General features: G+C 59.1%; 2 protein-coding genes across 3 annotated transcripts; both read right to left on the reverse strand.

The window, feature by feature from the left end:
* Window positions 1-507: 507 nt before the first annotated feature.
* On the reverse strand, window positions 508-5,611 carry SIGIRR (single Ig and TIR domain containing). Of its 2 annotated transcripts, XM_069016231.1 has the most exons (11): window positions 5,463-5,611; window positions 4,882-4,960; window positions 3,614-3,722; window positions 3,151-3,337; window positions 2,944-3,074; window positions 2,638-2,778; window positions 2,397-2,540; window positions 2,223-2,325; window positions 2,001-2,151; window positions 1,222-1,402; window positions 508-1,081 (listed from the first exon to the last, which is right to left on the reverse strand). In XM_069016231.1, exons 3-11 carry the CDS (start codon window positions 3,618-3,620, stop codon window positions 882-884), a joined length of 1,245 nt encoding a protein of 414 aa, XP_068872332.1. In that variant the 5' UTR covers window positions 3,621-3,722; window positions 4,882-4,960; window positions 5,463-5,611; the 3' UTR covers window positions 508-881. The 2 variants fall into 2 exon arrangements, with proteins under 2 accessions (XP_068872332.1, XP_068872331.1); XM_069016230.1 differs by lacking the exon at window positions 4,882-4,960 and having other exon boundaries at window positions 5,463-5,610.
* Window positions 5,612-7,489: 1,878 nt separating this feature from the next.
* On the reverse strand, window positions 7,490-18,679 carry ANO9 (anoctamin 9). Its single transcript, XM_069016117.1, is given in 24 exon segments — window positions 7,490-8,107; window positions 9,796-9,908; window positions 10,004-10,097; window positions 10,192-10,302; window positions 10,769-10,916; window positions 11,139-11,291; window positions 11,710-11,876; window positions 12,016-12,113; window positions 12,258-12,315; window positions 12,474-12,585; window positions 13,026-13,062; window positions 13,142-13,306; window positions 14,003-14,107; window positions 14,359-14,441; window positions 15,347-15,407; window positions 15,693-15,789; window positions 15,890-16,024; window positions 16,740-16,822; window positions 17,032-17,090; window positions 17,339-17,388; window positions 17,672-17,808; window positions 18,054-18,170; window positions 18,366-18,542; window positions 18,545-18,679. Coding segments are annotated over 24 exon segments (2,523 nt in total). The 3' UTR covers window positions 7,490-8,079.
* Between the last annotated feature and the right edge of the window lie 723 nt (window positions 18,680-19,402).

The raw sequence follows: 19,402 nt of genomic DNA on the forward strand, positions 1-19,402 counted from the left end.
CGGGTGGGCCGGGGGTGGCTTTGGGCTGCTGGTGGGTTTGGGGCTGGGGGAGCCCCCGCGCTTGGGGGGCACAGGGCACCCTGGGGGGTGATGTAGAGTAGGTGGAGGGGTGGGAGGATGGGGGGAGGGGATGGAGGGCTCCCCACGGTGAGTGGCACCGGTGCAGTCCCAGCTCGGGGTCAGGGGGTGTTCGGCTCTGCAGCTCTCTGTGTACAACCCCCAGCCCTGTGTATCCCTGAAATAAAGGCCTTGAGTGCTGCCCACCTGCACCTGCGTTTGGATGGCACCTGGGAGGGGGGACAGCGCCCCGGGGACACCCAGTGCCATGGGGACGCCAGCACAGGGTGAGCTCACCCCACGGTGCCACCCCGTGCTCGGCGTGGCTCCGAGTTAGTGGGACAGGGACAGTGGTGTGGGAAGGACAGAGCACAGCACTGCCTGCGGTGGGGAGACCCCCCCCGTGTCACCCTGCCAGTGTCACCCGTGTCCCCACCATGGACAGACCCAGTGGCTGCAGCAGCCTTTTATTGTCACGGGGGTTTCCATGGGACAAAGGTCCTGCTGCCGCTCCCGTCGGACGCTCCCTGGGGCTGGGGCACATTGTTCCTCAGAGAGCATCACCCATCCCAGCACTTGTCCCTCACGCAGGAGGAATGTCCCTGCCGCCCACATGGGCAAGGGACAGGGCTCAGCAGCCTAGGGTGGCACTGAGGCACTATGGGCAGGGTGTTCCTGGTGATGGTTTTCCAGTTTTCCACTTTGGAGCCAGCTCCTGATTTCCCAGCATGGCCGTGGCTCTGGTCCCATCCTAACTCCCGGGCTCCTCGGCCGTGTCCTGGTCCGTGTGTCCCCACAGGGATGGGGGACACCTGTGGCCCTGCTCAGATGTCATCTGTCACCAGGCAGTAGAAGTCCGTGCGGGCGCCGTAGTTGCGCGATCCCAGATCGGAGACGTCGAGCTCGGAGCGCTGCCCATCCCGCAGCTGCGCATCCTCCATCCCGCCGGCTGCCGGAGCCCTGGGAGCGCTGCGCCCGCCGAGGCGGGGGGGCGGGGGGCTTCCGAAGACGCGCCCTCGGAGGCCTGGCAGGAGCAGGGAGATGGGTTTAGGTGGAAGGGAAGGGGCCGGACCCACCCCCGCCGCCACAGGAGCGGGAGGCAAAGCCCAGGAGGGACGTCCAGCGCGCCTCTGTCCCCTCAGGAGAAGCAGCAGGGACGCGGACCTGTGCCGAGGTCCCCGTCCGGGTCCAGGTCTCCCGCGCTGTCCAGGTAGCTGCTGTGCAGGATCAGCATGGGGTCCTTGTCCTCCTGCAGCTGGGTCTGCGGGTCCCCCACGCTCCCCGGGAAGGACACCTTGCGCGGCAGGGCCAGGCACAGCTCTTTCCAGAAGTCCGACGACGGGGTCTGAAGGGGCCGGGCGGGGATGAGGCGGGCCGGGGCCGCCGGAGCACGGCGCCGCACGGTTTCACGGGCTCGGCTCGCTCTCCCCGGCGCTGGGAGCTCGGCCAAGGTGAGGGCTGTGCTCCGGCGTGGCACCGTGCCCACGCGCCGGCGGAGAAACCGGCCCGACCTGCTGGAACACTCCCCAGGGCTCCGGCTCCCCGCCTGGCCCCGAAATGGCCGGAGTGGCCCGGGGCCAGAGCTCCGCTCCGGGAGCTGAGGCTGGGGAGACCCTGGAGTGCCATGGGGTCCTGACCGTGCAGGTTTGGGGGGTGAGCTCCCAGATCCAGGGCTTTTCTGGTTGGGTTTTTTAATTTCCTCCGAAAGGAGAGTGCCCCAACCGGCTGTTTAGCCCTGGAGCCCGGGAGCATCCCCGGCGGGGGCAGCAGGGAGGCTGACACAATATGGGGAGCTGGGAGGGGAAGGGGCGTGCTGGTGGGATGGGTCCTGCTCAGCTCTCACCATGAGGCAGCCCCAAGGGGCAGCAGGGAGGCTGGCACTGTGGGGTGCTGGGGAGGGAAAGGGGGTGCCGAGGGGGTTCAGGATCCTGCTCGGCGCTCACCATGGAGCCGGCTCTCCACACCAGCAGGGTCACGGCGCTGCGGTGCTGCTTCAGCAGGGTGATGGCGGGGTGAGTGATCTCCCGGTACTGGCTCTCGAAGACGATGAAGATGGGTTTCCTGGAGAGCTCCAGCAGCCTCCAGAGCCCTTCCCTGCGAGACAGGGGGGGGGTGAGGGACCCGCCAGCCCCTCTCCTCTCCTGGGGGAGCTGCTCCGCTCCTACCTGAAGCTGCTGTTGCACCACTCCTGCTCCAGGTACGCGACCGAGAGCACCACGATGAGGCGCCGGCACCGGCTGACGTTCATGATGAGGTCGGCAGACGGCTCTGCGGGCAAAGAGAGTCTCAAGAGCCCAGGTCCCCGTGTCACCCCCTGCCCAGCCCTGCGTGGTGCCTACCTGAGTTGGGCAGGATGTTCTGCTCGTCCAGGAAGAGCTTGTAGCCGTGGCGGTTTTCCAGCTGCGGCTTCACGATGAAGTGGACGAACTTTCGGTCATCGGGGGCGGTGGCGTGGGAGATGTAGGCGTCGTACAGCTTCCCGTCTGGGGAGAGCCAGGGAGCAGGGATCACACGGGAAGGGCTGGGTGAGCCCCCGGAGCGCGGGAGGCTGTTCCCAGCGGGGTGTCACCTCCGGCTCACCGTTGATCTCCAGCTCTCCGTAGCGGTCCCGGTACCAGAGGAGCACGTTCAGGCGACACCGGACGTAGAGCACAGCCAGGAGCACCAGGAGCACCAGGACCAGGAGGGCCGCCAGCACCGCCGGCACGTGCCCCGCCGCCTCTGCCAGGACAGGGACGGGCACGGTGAGCAGCGCGCCTGGGTTTGGCACAGGTTGGCACCCCGGTGCGAGAGAGGCAGCGGTGCCCCTATCACTCTCCTCAATCCCCCCGTGCACCTGGGCTCTCCGTGGGATGCCCCCCCTCCCTGTCCCCAGCAGGTCCCTACCCGCTCGCCGCAGGGTGAAGGTGGCCGTGGCATTGCTGATCCAGCAGGCAAACACCCCAAAATCAGCATCGTGGGTGAGGTTGAGCTGCAGGACGCTGGCCAGGAGCTGCTCCGAGGAGTTTTGGCCAGACCTGGGGGGACATGGGGATGCTGTGGTGACACCCCCCAAAAGCAGATGCATGGGTGTCCCCAGGGCAGGCTCCTTACCAGGCGGTGTCCTGGCTGCTCCCGCTGCCCAGCCACTGCCCGTCCTTGCTCCAGGCAGGAATGGGCTGGCAGCGCTCGGTGCCCGCCCAGCGCACGGTGCAGTTCAGCTCGACCCGGCTCCCCAGCAGCAGGTCCAGCGTCTCGTTGGCAGCTGGCACCAGGATTTCGGGGGGCACACTGCAAAGGTCTGGGGGCACACAGGGGAGGGGGTTTGGGTGGGAAAGCTGATCCAGCTCCCCGCTGGGCAGGTGAGTGGTGTAGCCATCCCGGAAAAGCAAGCTGTGCTGTGGGGGTCTGGCAGTGAGTGGTGCTCGTGGCTGTTTAGCAGCAGGCTGAGCCGGTTTGGGAGCCTGGGAAGGACCCTCGCCCTCCCTGTGAGGTGACACCAGAGCAGCACCCCCAGCTGTGCCTGCACAGGGATCCTTCCCAGCTGAGAACAGGGGAAAATTGGGCTTTCACCTACCTGCCATGGCACGCTCAGGTGACAGGCGCGGGCGCTGCCGGCATCGCAAGCGGCGGCGTCTTCCGGGGCGTACAAAGTCCACCTGCCTCCGCCGCAGGGCGGGCCAGGCCTGGGACAGACCGGGAAGGGCTCCGTGAGTGCTGGCACAGGGAGGGCCCGGCCACCCCCATCGGCCCCCGCAGCGATTCCGTCTGGGGGTGGCGGGTGCTGCTCTGCGGTAAAGCCAAAGCCATGTCCCACCCACGGCCTGGTGGCCACTGTGTCACCTGCCCGCCCTGCACTGACTCCCAGCCTGGCTTTCCCAACCATGAATTCATGGGTGGGAGGAGATTAATGACCAGCCGGGGGCCGCAGGATTTTAAAAATTTGGCTTCAGCCTAAATCCAAAACCAAGGAGGGGAAATGAGCTCAGCCATGGGAAACCGCAGCTTTGGGGGTCTCAGTGGGACCCCCTTCACCTGCCAGCCTCCTGCCTGGGCTGCAGAGCTGCCTCCAGCCTGACATGCCCTTGAACCTGTTAATTACCAGAGGTCTGCTTTGTTTATGGAAACGCAGCCTCCCACCTGGAGGTGCGGTGTTCCTCGGTGCATTGCTACCCCGTGGCCGTGCCCAGGGATTGGCACAGCTGCACGGCATTCCAGGCAAGCGGGGAGCACAGGGATGGCACACGGGGACCCCCCAGCTGGCACCACGCAGCGGTGTCACCGCGCTGGCCCCGCGGGAAGAGGCGGATGCTCGGAGCAGGGAGCGGAGCAGAGCCCAGCGAGGCTGGGCCCCTCTGTCCCCACATGCCCGCTGCGGGTGATGCGGGTTCTGGGGCTGAGGGGGGAGCCTCAGGGACATCACGGTGCCGGTGTTTCCATGGTAAACACCCGGCCTAACTCTGGGAGTCAGGAGGGGTGAAAGCCTCTCCCGAGCTCCTCTTTGCTCTGGAGCTTCAGCACTCCTGATTTTGGGTGGGAGCAGGGCTGGTCCCCCCGTGTTTGTTGGTGTGGCATGGGAAGTGGGAGGTCTGTGGTGCTGCCTGGCTTGGAGCAGGGATGCAGGCACGGTGCTTCCCTCTGGAACAGCCTGGTGCCAGGCGTGGGGTGAAAACAGGGATCAAGGTACGCGAGAGACGCCTGGTACGTGTTCAGCTTGACCAGCTGGAAGTGATTTATGCCTAAAGGATTAACTGAGTTTCTCCATGGCCAGGGAAGGAAGAGGACGGGATGGAGATGAGCCAGCCCACCTGGATTTCACGCAGAGAAAGGGTGGGAGACACTCACGAGTGTGGCATGGGGCTGTCTCTGCCTGGCACAATGCTCCGGCTCTGCTCCTGGATGGGTCACTCCTAAGCCATTTCCTCTGATGGTTGGAATAAGGAAGCTCCAACAAGCTGCAGCCTGGCCAGGGGGCGTGGGGAGCCCCAAAACCCCTGGAGCCCTTTGCTCCAGGGAATGACAGCGTTGGATGCCCACAAGGGAGTGAGTGGGTGCCGGGGCTGCTGAGTGCCAGGGAGGGAGGAGCACTGGCTAACGGGCAGCAGTGGCTCCCGTTTCCCATACCTTGGGATGGGAACACCCGGGATTTAAGGCAGAGGACCGTGTGGATGTTGTGGGGTGGTAAATGATGGCTGGGTGCAGCATTTCCTGGAGCATGGCCGTGGGGAAAGCGAGGAGGGCAGGGAGGCACCGTGGCCAGGGAGTTGTGGGGTGGGTGTGCCAGGGAGCAAGCGGGACGGAGAGCCGGAGGAGAGCGAAGGAGAGCCAGAGGAGAGCCACAGGGAATGGGGTGAGGGTGAAACCCTGCCGACCTCATCTGAGGTGGCTTCAGCATGGAAAGGGGAGCAGAACAGAGCTGCTTTTACCTTTGGAGCTTCCCCAGCTGCGGGCTTCCTTCCGTCGCCTCCCGCTTGAGCCAACCGGACCGGCCAGATCAGTGCTTGGAATTTCTCTTTTTTCCTTTCTGTTTTAATAGTTTATCTATTTCTCCTCCCAGTTCAGCCCCTGCCCTCGGCCGGGCGCTCCTGCTGCCCCAATCCCCAGGCACCAGGCCTGTGGGAAGGGCTGGCTGTCCCTCCTCCCACTGCTCCACCTCCACCTGAACCTGCGGGGAAAAATTCAACAACTCCGGCTTCAGGGGAGGGGAAAAGAGAGGAAAAAAGAGAAAAGCAGAGGGGGACACAGCACACCCAGCAGGTATCACAAGGCTTGGGGGCCAAGGAGGAGCCCCCTGTTTTTCCATGGCTGGAAGAGCCCACGGGGATGTCAGGGCAAGAAGAAACTTGCAATCAGCTGTACCCGTGGGCATCATGGGGTCTCCTGTTTGTTTCCTTCTCCTCCCTTTCCCTCTCTCCGTGACTTCAGAGCCTTTTTGCCAGATGAAGCTGGTACTGGAGGTGGTTACTCCGGCTGGTGCTGGCTGTGGGGAGCCGGATCCCGCCGTGGCCACCGGTGGACAGCAGGTATCCCCTGTGCTAATTACCATGGAGGTGATTAGAGCCTTGGCAGGCCCTGGGCACGGATGTGGTCACAGCAGCACCAGCAGCCTCTGGACAAACACCAGCCTGAGCTGCAAAAGCATCAGCCAGCATGTGATTTGAGGCCCAAAAGGGGAGAAGAGGGCCATGGGTGCAGTGTATGCATGCATATATATATAAAATAATATAATATGATATTTAATAATATAAAAATATATGTAGATGTATACTGAATAACTATCTATATATACATAAACAGGTACAGGTCACTGGTAGGTCTGTGGGCCTGTTCCCATGGAGAAACACCCCGACTCTGACTCCTCATTGTTTAGGATGTAAACTAGCAGTGCTGCTGGCTTCTTGTGGGAAGGAAAGGGACAGAGAGAATCCTGCTGGATCTCTGGGGAGAATCCCCTGCTCCTGGGCCCCACAGCCACTGGCTGTGTGTGTTTGGGGCAGCAGGTGTTGGAGCACCCCTTTTTGAGGGCTGGCCACTTGTCATGGACACTGCGATGCATCAGCTGCAAAATCCAGTGTAAATCTGTTGGATTTGTGGGATGGTGAAGGGTTGCATGGAACAAGCCCAGGTCCTGGGCACAGCAGGGGTGTGGGGAGGCTTGGGAGTAAATCAGGAGCTGATGAGATCTTCCTTGTCCGTCAGGGTTATCCCTGTGGTAGGTTCGTTAAATGGAGGAGCAGAAGAGTTTTGGTCACAATGGTGCAACAACAGGGCAAGCCTGAGGGCTCAGCAAGCTCCTTTCCATTCCCTTTGGGATCATTAGCGGCTTTCCATGCTCTTGGGGCTGAGTTAACCCTTGTGCCTTTCCCTGCAGTCCTGACTCGGGTATGTCACCTCCAGGGCATAGCCCCCAGGACCGGCACCTTGGGAAGCGTCTGTGGTGGGACCCTCAGGGACACGGGCAGTGTCAGGCTGGTGTCCGGCCAGGTTAGGGTCACGACCGGTGGGAAAGGAGGGGGCTGCCCCCCAGTTCTGCCTCTGGGATCCCCTGTCAGACCTCTCTGAGCTGTGGCACCTGTCCAGCCCCGGGGTGTCACCCCGTTCCTGCTGCAGACAAACCCGTTCTGTCTGGAGTAGGGGGACCAGCCAGCAGTGGTGTCTCTAAAGGAAAAGGTGGGATAACCCCATCATTCGGGATTTGCTGTGTTTTCCCCATTTTCCCCGGGTGTTTCCATTATCCTGGCACATTTACCAGGCTGATGTCCCACCAGCCAGCTCCCACCTGCTGTGATTGTCCCCAGTAAGACAAGGAAAGGTTATGGGGAATGATTTGGGATGGCAGAGGAGGAAGGCAGGAGCAATACCGGGCAGCAGGTGACGGTCTGCGTGTCCACGTGGGTGTTGTGTTTATTTACCGATGGCCGGTGGCAGCTGAGCCAGGAACAACTCTCAGCACCCGGCTGAGCCCGGAGCTAAGCACAAGGTAACAACGTCCATGGAGACACCAGGGTGGAGCTGTGTCCATGGGGACAGCAGGGAGGAGCTGCAGCCACGTGGGAGTCATGCCGGGGAAGAGTGTGCTGAAGAGGGACTCAGGTTCCCCAGTGGTGCGAGAGTGGGGAGGTCACGGAAGGCAGTGGAAAAAGAGGCCAAGGTGCAAAAAGAGGGCTGGAGAGGGAGCCTGGAATGAGGTAAAGTGGTGTTTCTTGTGCTTAAGGAAGTGAGTGACAAGGAGCCCGGTCATCTCCTGCAGCCCAGCAGCCGGGTGCTGCCCCTGGGTTTGTCCCCAGCGCCACAGCTCTGTCCCAGCCACTCCCCGTGCTGGGGAGGCACATCCCAGCTCTGCACGGCATCCTTCCTTCCCAAGTCAGAAAGCAGCCTGCTCCTGTGAAGCCACTGTCTTGTCATCACTTCCCAGCTCAAGTCCAGCTCGGTCCCAGATGGGACATGTGGCACTATGTCGTGGAGCTCATCCAGCACCCGCAGCACTGCCAGGCTGGGAAAGGGGCTCGAGTCCATGTTCTCCTTCTCCTTGGTGAGTGGTGGCTACACCTCAGAGACGTATTCCATCATGCTGGGGAGAGAGGAGAGGAGAGAGGCGCTGGGAAGGGAACCGTCTGGGTTGGGAGGTGTGGAAAAGCACTCTGTGGGAACAGGGCCTTTTTCCCAAAATAGATAGAGAAAGAATGACAGGCTGTTTGTGGGAAACCCCTGTTTGTGGGAAATCCCACAGTCAATAGGAAGGCAGAGAAAGCTGTGGCAGTGTGGTGGGGTGTTGGTTTGGCACGGGCTGGTTTTTGGTAGCAGGGGGGCCACAGAGGTGGCTTCTGTGAGGAGCTGCTGGAGCTTCCACCATGTCCGGCAGAGCCAGTCCCTGATGGCTCTGAAGATGGACATGGCACTGGCCAAGGCTGGGCCACTGAGGGAGGCTGGTAACACCTCTGTGATAACAGATTTAAGAAGAAAATCAAAACAAAAAGGGCCACAGGTTTTTTTGCTAGCCAGAGAAGAGGAGGAGGTGAGAACTGTGAGGGAAACAACATGGAGACACCAAGGGCAGTGGAGAAGGAGGGGGAGGAGGTGCTCCAGGAACCAGAGCCGAAATTCCTCTGCAGGCCGTGGTGAGACCATGGTGGAGCAGCTGTGCCCCTGCAGCCCCTGGGGATCCACGGGGGATGCAGAGATCCACCCGCAGCCCCTGGGGATCCATGGGGATGCAGAGATCCACCCACAGCCCCTGGGGATCCATGGGGATGCAGAGATCCACCCACAGCCCCTGGGGATCCACGGGGGCTGCAGAGATCCACCCGTGGAGGAGGCTGTGCTCCAGTGGGAGACCCGATGGAGAGAGGGTGCCCTGCTTGCAGGCTGGAGCAGCCTGTCCTTGGAAGACTGCACCCCGTGGAAGAGTGACCCACGCCACAGCAGTTTTGGGAGGACTGTGTACATGTGGGAGGGACTCACTTTGCAGCAGTTTTGGGAGGACTCCTGCTCGTGAGGGTGGACCCACGCTGGAGAGGTTCACAGAGAACTGTCTCCCGTGGGAAGGGACCCCATGGTGCAGCAGGGGAAGGACTCCTCTCCCTGAGCAGCGGAAGAAAACCTCAGGTGACGAACTGACCAAATCCCCGTGCCCTGTCTTCCCACGCTGTCGGTGGGAAGGAGGGAGGGGCTGGGGGAAAAAAGGTGTTTTTAAGGGCTTATTAATTCTCATCCTCCTCCTCTGGTTTTGTTAGTGTTAAATTCACTTTGTTCTTCTAAGCTGAGCCTGTTTTGCCCTTGGAGTGTTTTCTCCGGGTCCTTATCTCAACCTATGAACCCTTTGTTAATTTTTTCTCTCCTCTGCCCAGCTCTGGCAGGGGAGGGTGAGTGAGTGGCTGTCCTGGGTGCCTGGCGTTTGGCCAGTGTCAAACCGCAACAGGTGTTTCCTGAACCCTGCTGTCTGCTCCCATTGGGATTATGGGTGGCAGCCGGGACAGGGTGGCCATGGAGGGGGGTCAGGCTGAGCCCTTGCCAGAGCAGGGCTTAGTCAGTGGGGGACAGCAGCACTGGGGCAGGTACAATGGTTCTGTTTCCCACTGTGATACTTAATCCTTTCTCTTTAAGCAAAGTTTAGATGGAAAACATGGGCAAAGTCCTTCCCTTGGCAAAATCGCTTCTTGTTTTAACTTGGAGCTTTTCTTTTTCTGAAGGAAAAGGGGCCCCAGAGCAGACGAATCCTGAAACCTGGCAACCCCAGGCACCTTCCAGGGCATCACCCACCTTGATTCATTACAGAGATTTTCGTATTTTTCCTTCAGAATGTCATTCTTGACCCTCTGGGGGACGTCGGGGATGTACCAGGCTGCGATCAGCTTCACGCACAGAGCCACGTGCTGTGGGAAGCAAGGCAGTCAGGGGCTCCCAGCCCGGGCACAAGGCGTGGATCCAACCCCTTTCCCAGCCCTCTCCTGGCTCCCCGGGTGCTCACCTCGAAGAGGATGAGGAAGGCGAGCCGGGCTGCGAAGATGTGCCAGAACTGGACGGTGTAGGTGTAGTCATCGGCATCCCGGTAATCGCGGTACCTGCAGCACAGCTCTGTCGGTGCCAGCCCAGGCCACTCCATTCCAGCCTGGGTGTCCCGCTGAGGGGCGGGCCGTGGCAGGGGGCTGCTCTTACCTGCACTCCTTGATCTGGTGCCCCTTAAATTCCGGCAGCACCCTGGTGTGGGGCTCGAAGTCCTGGATGCGGAATACAGAGAGGCTGTTGTTGATGTAGCCGGTGGAGCAGCTGTGGGGAAGGACCGGGCTGAGCACGGATTGTACCCTCCTGTTTTGGGGAAGCAGAACCCACCTGGGGCTCTCACTACCCACTTTCACGAAGACTGGTGAAAATGGAGGGCTCGGAGGCTTCTGTCCAGTTTGAGTGAACTTGGTCAGTCAGCCAAGGCTCGGAGGAACAGGGAGAGGGCAGGAGAGAGCATGTGCCTGCATCCTGGGAATCCTGCAGCTCTCCAGTGTCACACACTGCCCTTCCCAGACAGTTTACCCACCACAGGGATGATGTGAGTGGGAGGCTGAAGGTAATGCCATGTGGGAATGTTCCCCTGCTCCCCTTTCCCTCCCACCTCGCTTTGGGGCACAGCTCAGCTGCCTCACGCTCCTGCAGTGGTGGCACTGGGGCAGGCGGTGACACAGCTGTGGGGACAGGGCCGTGGGGATGCTGTGGGCAGGGACTGTCCCGGAACTGAACTCACTCCATGTTGGTGTGGTTCTCCCTCCTGCAGGGACTGTACATGTACTTGTAGACCTGCACAGGGATGAAGTCAGAGGTGATGGCGATCACCAGCCCGTTTCCAATGACAGCCAGGATGCCGATGGCCTCTAGGATCTGCAGCCAGATCCCTGTGGGAGAGGAGCAGCCGGTGAGGTCCCTCTGCCAGCTCACTGCCACCATTCCAGCTCAGGGACAGCTTTGGCATGGCCAGGTCAAGGAAGGGGCCTCTGAGCTGCCCCTCAGCCTCTGGCAGGGTCTGAAGCAGCTTCTTCTTGCCCGACCCACAGCTCTCCCTGTGCTGTCCCATGGCCATGGGGTGCTCAGGGGCTCAGCTGGCAGGACCCCCTCACCGATGTCCTTGGCCTTCCTGGGCACCATGCGCCGGTGCAGCCGCGTCATCTTGATGGCATCCATGTGGATCTCGATGATGTTGTTGATGAGGGCCAGCAGCGGGGCCAGGGGAAAGGCTGCCACGAAGATGGTGGTGAAGCTGTACTGGATCACTGTGGAGGGGGACACGCCAGGTGCTGGTGTGAAGCACTGGGTTTGTCCTGCTTTGTGGCTTGGGTCAGGGGGTTTACAGGGGTGGAAGGGGGAGACAGCCATGTCTTGGGGACGCCCAGCTGTCACAGGGCTGTCAGAGAGTGGGATCTGTGGGGATAGTTGAGCCAGCCAGGCACAGGCACACCCTGGGGTTACAGCCGTGGCCCTGGAAGGAGAGGAAGGTCCGAGGCAGGGCCCAAGGCCAGCACAGTTGCCTGCTCTCTGTTTTGGGAATGATCTTGGCATCCCAGGGCTCTCGGAGGGGGACGGGGTGTGGGGCTGTGGCTCAGAGCTCTCCCTTGCCTGCGTACGGCCTCCCCAGCATCTGTCACTCCCCAGCCAAGGAGTGCACGTGGATCTGCCCCCTGCCCCACGTACCCATCTCCAAGTACTCGTCGAACAAGCTGAAGATGTAGACATCATTGAGTTCATAGTTGTTCAGCCACTTCCTTTTGCAAGGGTCCTCTGCCTCCTCCTCCTCTCCTAACATCATGCTTCTCTTCTTGGGGCGCTTGCGCTTCTTCCGTAGCTGGTGGGATATCAAGCTGCAATGGGAGAGAGGGATTTGTGTGGCTGCCTGCAGAGGACAGCAGGGCTGGGCTGTTGCCGGCACATCCCTGGAGGAAGGGAAAAAGGAAAACAACCAGGGTTCCTCTCTGAAAAGTGTTAGTGTGGGAAGCTTACGGGATGAGATACTCCATGATGTTGCTGATGGTCTGCTTGAGCAGCATGATGATGGCCATCTGGATGAAGAGGTCGGTGATGCAGCCGCTGGGGTGGCACTGGAGGGGACAATAAGGGTGGGTGGGCCCGAGGGACCCTTTCGCAGGTGCTATGGGAGAAAGCTGAGCTTCCCAGAGGCTCCCTGGGCAGCAGGGAAAGGAAGAGGAGGAATTGTTTGGGGGGTCAGAAAGTGGGTGCCTCACCTCCTCCAGCCTCCAGAGGCCAGCAATGCGCACATAGTGCCCTGGGTGGCCATTGATCCTGAACAAGGGAGCAACAGTGATATCCATGGGGTCATGGCCCTCCTGAGTCCCAAATGGGGCCTCTGTGTCTGGTGGGGAGGGTAGAGGGGCTGGGGTGTTCCTACACCCTGGGCAACATCCATCCCAAACCCTGGCTGCCCTGTGTTCTCCACTCACCGTCCCAGGAAGAAGGCGATGTAGATGAGCGAGGAGAAGTTTGTGAAGAACTGGAAGATGAAGATCTTCACGGCAAAGCTGTTCTCCTGCTGGGACAAGGTCCGTGGTTTCTCTAGGAAAGGGAGCAATGCCCAGGGGCTTGGTCACAGAGCAGTGGGTGCCACCGCAGCTCTGAAGGTCTGAAGGGTGTCTGCCCCTTGTGAAGCCTTCTCTGCCCTCCACCTGAGCCCTCTGATGGAGGTGAGTCCAGGTCCCTCAGAGCCATGAGCTGAGGGAGAAGAGGCCTTAGGACTGGGAGGAAATCCAGGTTGTGACCTCTCCTGGAGCTGGGGTGGCTTCCTGCTCATGCCAGGTCTCAGCCCTGTAGGTTGACTGTCCCTGCAAAACTGGCTGTGGGACAGCATGTGGCCCACAGGTGAGCGTGTGCTGGGGGGCTGCTGGCCTCCCGGGCTGGAGCTGCCTGGGAGCTGCCTTGTGCTGGTGAAGGGAGTGAAGTGGCTGTGCTCAGGGACAAAAGGGCACCGCAGGTGGCACACACCCCATTTCCCTTACCCAGGTTACAGAGGAAGAGGGCCACACACCGGTTGACCTGCAGGACAGAGGGGTATGATGAGCAGGGAGTTCTGGCCGTGGAGAAATCCTGCCAGGCACCCCATGCAGCTCCTCACCTTGGTCATGATGATGATGGTGATGTAGTGCAGCACGGCCCCTGTCATCACAGCCATGGTGTCGGCGTGCTTGCTCAGCAGGTTCACTTCGCTCTGCATGAACAGTGCCATGGCCACCGCCCGGTAGATGACGAGCATGTGGGCGATGCCGATCAGCAGCATGATCTGTGGAGAGGGAGAGGCGGGGTCAGGAGCCACCGAGGCCACGTGTTCCATCCCACCTGGTGGTCCCCTCAGCAGGACTCTGGATGTGGCTTCAAAGGCAAACCAGCGCCCTTCGGTGGAGGCTGATAGGTTCATGAGGTGGGTGTAGTGATAAGACAAGGAGTAACGGGTACAAACTGAAAGAGGGGAAATTTAGGCTGGATGTTAGGAAGAAATTCTTCCCTGTGAGGGTGGGGAGATACTGGAACAGGCTGCCCAGGGACGTTGCAGATGCCCTGACCCTGGCAGTGTTCAAGGCCAGATGGGACAAAGCTTGAGCAACCTGGGGTAGTGGGAGGTGTCCCTGCCCACGGCACGGGGGTTGGGACTAGATAAGGTCCCTTCCAACCCTTAACATTCTATGATTCCAGGATTCTATGTCTCCACCTGAACCAGTCTCCATTGACCCACAGTGGGGACAAGTGCATTGGGATTTGCCTCTTCCTGCCCTCCGTGTCCTTGCCTTGATCCTCACTGCAAGAGCAGAGCCTCCAGCCCATGTCCCTGAAGGATGGGGGGCTCCTGCCCTCAGCACAGTGAGGTGTGAGCACGAGGAAGCCCCAGGATCCTTGTGATGGGCGTGGAACTGCCCTAAAAACCTGGTCTGTGCCTTTGCTCCTTTGGTCCCAAACGTTCCCGTGGTCACCTGGTACGTACCAGCAGCAGAGCCAAGATGAGGATGATGGTGCTGCGGAAGTAGGAGTGCTGGTACCACCGGGGTTTGTGCTGCAAATTATTGATCAGCTGCAGAGCCAGCTCCTCCTTAAAAAAAAAAAAAAAATTAAGTTAAAAATGGGAGAGAAAGGACCCAGCAGCGCTTTGTGCCCCTTGTGTCAGTGGACATATGGGATGAGCAGTGCTGAAGGACAGGGCTGAGCACCCAACCCACAACAGCATGGCCCAGCCTGATTGAGTTCAGTCTGGGCAGGGGATCCCTCTGATGTGTCTTTTCTAGGTCCAGGTGACTCCTGCCCTGAAAAGGGAACACCGGGTAGGAAAGATGATGTCCTCACCTCATCCTCATCCCACTCGTGCAGCTTCCATTTGGTGACCACAGTGGCTCTCTCCCTCTTCCACAGCTCCAGGAATACAGTGGCTGGATTGGGAAGGAGAAAGAGCAGTGACACTTAGGGATGGCTCTGAAAGCCACTCCTCTGTCTCCCAGAGGGTCACATCACATCCAATGTGATGGTGAACCAGCCTGGACTGCCCTTGGGCCATGAAGGACAGGCAGTCCCCTCTGCACCTTGGTGACCTGGAAGGGCCCTGGACAGGCAGCACTGAGGGAATGGGGATAGTGCAGGTGAGCTTTCACTGGCAGTCAGGCCTGTTCTAGTGTCTGCAGGGAATTTAGGATAAGTCACTTTTCAGGTGGAATGGGTGTCCTGCGCTGCACCCTGGCAAGGCCACGCCGCTCCAACTCCAATTCCAGCCACCCCTTCTGTTAATTGGATCGACCCTCCTGAGTGTGTCCCCGCGTGACCCAGCCCACGGACACACCCAGGACCCTGCCGTGGCTTCACGGGTGGGACACCCAGCCCAATCCTGAGGTGGTTGGTCAAGGAAAGGGCTGTGGAAAAGCCAGATGAGTGTGTAAGTAAGGCTGTGATGGGATCCCATCATCCCACAGCAAATAAGAGGCCGTGCAGTGATTTGGGAAGGTGGAGGAGGAGTCTGACGGCCCCTCCTTCCTGTGGCAGTGGCCGTTTATGGGCAGCTGCTAGAAAACTGCTGGGTGTGTTGGGGGAGGCTGTGCTGAGAGGAAGCTTCAGGTAGGACAAGCTTCAGGTAAGGAATATTTGGGGAGCTGGAGGGTTTCACCACAATGGTTTTGTCTCTTGCTGTGTTTGGAAGGGGAGCTGAAGGCCCTGGAAGCAGAGGAGGTATAAACCCCCCCCCCCCCCCCCCCCCCCAAGGTTGAAGCTATGTTGGTGTCCTGTTTTCCACCTTCTGCTCCCTCTCTAAGCCACGTGTGCTGGGCACCCAGACATGGACACCTACCCCAGATGGCCATGAACATGGCAAACGCCACTGTGGCCTCATTGTCAATCATGTGAGTGACCTGGAAGAGATGAAGGAAGAGTGTGATGGGGCACTGAGGTGCAGGCGCTGTGGCACCTCGGGATCTTGCTGTGCTCATGTCTCCCGAGACAGGTAAAGGTGCCACAGGAGGGCAAAACGCAGGAAGGTGATGGACACTGGGGCTTGTTGCTGGTAAAATATTCCATGATGCGATGGAGACTGTGATCCAGGGTGGGGGTTTGTTTTAGCGATGTGGGAGCAGCATGAGCTGGGAGTGTTTCCCCATCCTTTACCCTGAGCCTGCCTTGGGAAGGGGGTTCCCTACCTTGGCATAGGTGCACGTGTCGGAGAGGACCCAGAAGGAGCAATTCTGGTCGCAGAGCGGGCACATGATGGTGGTGTTGGCGTCACAGATCTCCTTGCTGGAGAGAAAGGAGGAGGGAAGCCAAGGGGGACAAGGGTGGCTCAGAGCCACCTGCAGAGATGAACGGGATGTGCATTTGGCATTCCCAAGGGCCTTACCTCACCTGGCTGGAACTGAAAACAGTAGTCCCAGCCACGAAGGTCACCAGCCCAGCCAGGGCAGCGAAAAGCAGCAGGTAGGTGTACCAGCCCAGCCAGGCGAAGTACAAGGCCACCTTCTCTCCAAAATAGCACCTAGGAGGAAAGATGAGGTGGGTGTTGTGGCCAGAGAGGAGATTAGATTTTGGGAGTCACTAGAGAATGCCCATGGTGGCAGTATCTGAGTTTCTGTGGTGTGGGGAGCAGGTTGGAGTCACAGATAAGAAATGACCTACTGACTGAGGAACTGGGAGCCCTGTATCCCAGAGGAATTAACTTTGTGCCAGCTGTCAGAGAAGCGCCTCTATCTTAAGATCTCGCCTCTCTACCAGAGCCCCCTGGCAGGTTTATGAATAACACGTTCTTTCTGCCCTCTCGCCCCCTGCCCATGGAGTTAGTTTTCAAAAACAAGAGCCGTGATCTTTCCTGGGATTTCATTTGGTTGTAGGAGCCCCATGTTGCCTTTACTGCCCCGAGTTCAGCCCCGGGCTGGGTGTGCAGCACTGATGCTCCGTTCCCACCTCTCCTGCCTTCTGAACGTGGCTGAAAACCAAACGGGTTCATTAAAGTCTGCACAGACACGGGGGTTGTTTCATTCTGCAGGATCAGCAGATGGAGCTTGGAGCCAGAGGGATAACCCTCAGGCTAAGAGCTTTGGAAGCTGCAGAGGCAGCCCAGTGCTTGTGAGAAGAGCCAGGTTCAAACAAATGATTTTTAAGACAATGCAGGAGCCTGGCAAAGGGCACTGAGCCCTCTGGGTTTCACAGGGGACCTCTTGGTTAGAAAGATCTGCCTCTCGTGCCTGTATTACCTGATCGCGTCAATTGGCTGTTCCTTAAATAAAACTCCCCAGCGAGCCCACTTCTCATTTAGTATTCTCTTTATCTCTTCTTTCTGGAGAGCAGAGAAGTTGGTTGGATGCAGGAATATCAGAGCACCCTTAATGCCCTGCCCAGCTCCGAGGCAGCTGCCGGGAGCTTTGCTGTGCCCTTCACCCAGCGAGCTCTTGGTGCAGCCCCAGTCACCCACAGGTCCCCCCCACCCCGTCCTGCTCCTCCATCTCTCCTGGATTTTCCTCCCAGGTGCTGTGTGCTCAGCCTCACCTCGTGTAGGGGAAAGGCTGCCTCAAACACCTTCTTGTTCATCAGGTCATGCAGCTTCTCTGGGAGCAGAGCAGAAGGGGAAGAGGGTTAGGCTGAGGGATTTGGGGAGACAGAGCAGAGGAACTGCTGGTTCCTGCAGTGCACATCTCCCAGCCTCTGGATGCAGCAGTAAATTGTCTTGTCTGAGCACCCCTTTTCTATTCTCCCCAGGATGGCAAGGCAGTTGAGATGCCAGTGCCCACCACGTGGCAGGATTCTTCCTGCAGATCCGGGCTGAGCATCACCCCTGTGATCCCCATTCCCTTACCAAAGTCGGGTGTCACGGTGTTGTGCACGATGAAGTTCACGATCCGTATCCTGAACAAGGAGAAACTCTGTTTAGAGGCTGCTGTGGGATACAGACTTGTGTTGTGTGGCTCAGGAAAACAGGGCAGAGAAGGGAGAAGGTGTGCACTAAAACCCAGGGAAGCAAGGGAGGGAGAAATGTGGGCAGTCAGAAGCCATCAGCTTTGGACGTGGAAGGTGCAGGAAGGTCCTGTGGAAAATGAAAAGCCTGGCACAGCTGTGAACCGAGCTGGAAAATGGATGCTGGTGTGGAGAACAGTGAGTGCAGGGTGCTGGAAATCAGCTCAGCACCCACCTGGCAGTATCTTCAACATCCTCGTGGTCGCTGGAGGTTGGCTGCCTGCTGTCAGCCTTCCTGCGGAGACGCTGGTATTTCTGGAAGATGTCCTTCGGGGCACGGACTCCATAAAAGAGCTTTGTGTCCTCAATTTTCTGGTGAGGGGAAGAGAAGGGCTGTTAAAACAGGGCCAGAGGGGCAGGGAAGGGCCAGAGCTGGAAGGGCTGGGGGCTGTGTGAGTCCTGGGGCTGGGGTCTCTCTCTGCTGGTTGAGCAAGTGGGTTATTTTCCAGCTCTGACATGGTGAACAGCTCAGTGGTTCAGGCCTCTCCCATTTCCTGGGATGCAGGAGCCCAAGCCAGGCCAAGTGTCTGCTGCCTTTTCCTCCCACAGCCTCTCACCTTGATGGTGAAGCCTTTCTTGCTCAGCTCATCCAGGAACTTCCTCCTCTTGATCTCCTTCTTGCTGTCCACTTCGTGGATGTCGCTCACCAGGACAAAATCCCACTTCTCTTCATTCTGCCCACAAAACCGGCAGGGAATTATTAGGGATGGAAAGCTGAGAGCTCTCCTTCCCAGCTCCAGCCTCTCAGAGGTTTGGACCCTCATTGTGGCTGTGTGGAGGGGAACTGGGAATGAGCAGGGGAAATGGGGATTTGTCTCCTCTCTGAGCTGGGCTGGACTCGCTGTGGGTGCAGAAGGAGCAAAGCTTACCGGGAAGGCCAAGGGCTCCATGTCCTCAACAGGAGATTCCCTGAAGGGAGTCAGCAGAATTCCATCCTGCTGAAAAGAAAACCAGTGAAGGGATGGCTTCATCAGGCTCCCTGGGAGATCCCATGTTTTTCTCTTCCAGCAGCCTTGAAGGGATGCCCGGGGAGGAAGGTAAGACGAAGCTTGTGTGAAACCTTCTCCCACATGCTCCTGGTCACCAGTTTGGGGTCTTCCCGAGCCAGCCAGGGATTTGTGTTTAGGGATGCTGCAGGGACTGCTGCCCTGGGAGGGTGTGCAGCCTCCCCAGAACTCACCATGCCCAACAGCACCCTGGGGCTGTGAGGGATGTGGACCAGGAGAAAAACCCTCCCTCAGCTCTTTCACCCGATGCCTTGACGTTTGTAGTGGGGAAGTGTTCGCCCTTCACCCTCTCTCTCTCCACGCTACAGTGGATTTTACAGGCTTTAATCGGCCTTTTCCATTTGTCAGTTGTTCCTATCAGATAGGGCACTGTTGGCTTTTTGGGGAGGGTGAGGAAGGTAGTTTTAAATTCCGGTGAAGGGAGAGTGGAGCACGGACACTTGGAGGCTGGCACCACCCTGCAGGAAAGCAGGTGAAATGAGCCCTTGGAAAACAGGTTGGATGCCTCAGACTGCAGCCATGGGACAGAGAGGGGAGGATGAGCTGCTGATCATAGAATCATAGAATATCCCAGGTTGGAAGGGACTCTCAAGGATAATTGAATCCATCTCCTGGCCCTGCACAGGACCACCCCAAGCATCCACGTGCCTAAGAGTGTTGTCCAAACACTGCTTGAACTCTGGATTTTCCCTGTTTCCCTCCTGTGTGTCAGTGGCTCTGGAAAGAACAGTTGTGCAGCTCCCACCTTCCTGGTTGCAGGTAATTTCACTCAGACATCCAAGGGTGCAGCTCTGGGGGAGCACAAAGCAAGTATCGTGGAATGGTTTGTGTTGGAAAGGACCTCCAAGCCCATCCAGTCCCATCCCCTGCCATGGGCAGGGACACCTCCCACTATCCCA

The sequence above is a fragment of the Aphelocoma coerulescens genome, chromosome 5, assembly GCF_041296385.1.
Source record: "Aphelocoma coerulescens isolate FSJ_1873_10779 chromosome 5, UR_Acoe_1.0, whole genome shotgun sequence".
Classification (NCBI taxonomy): domain Eukaryota; kingdom Metazoa; phylum Chordata; class Aves; order Passeriformes; family Corvidae; genus Aphelocoma; species Aphelocoma coerulescens.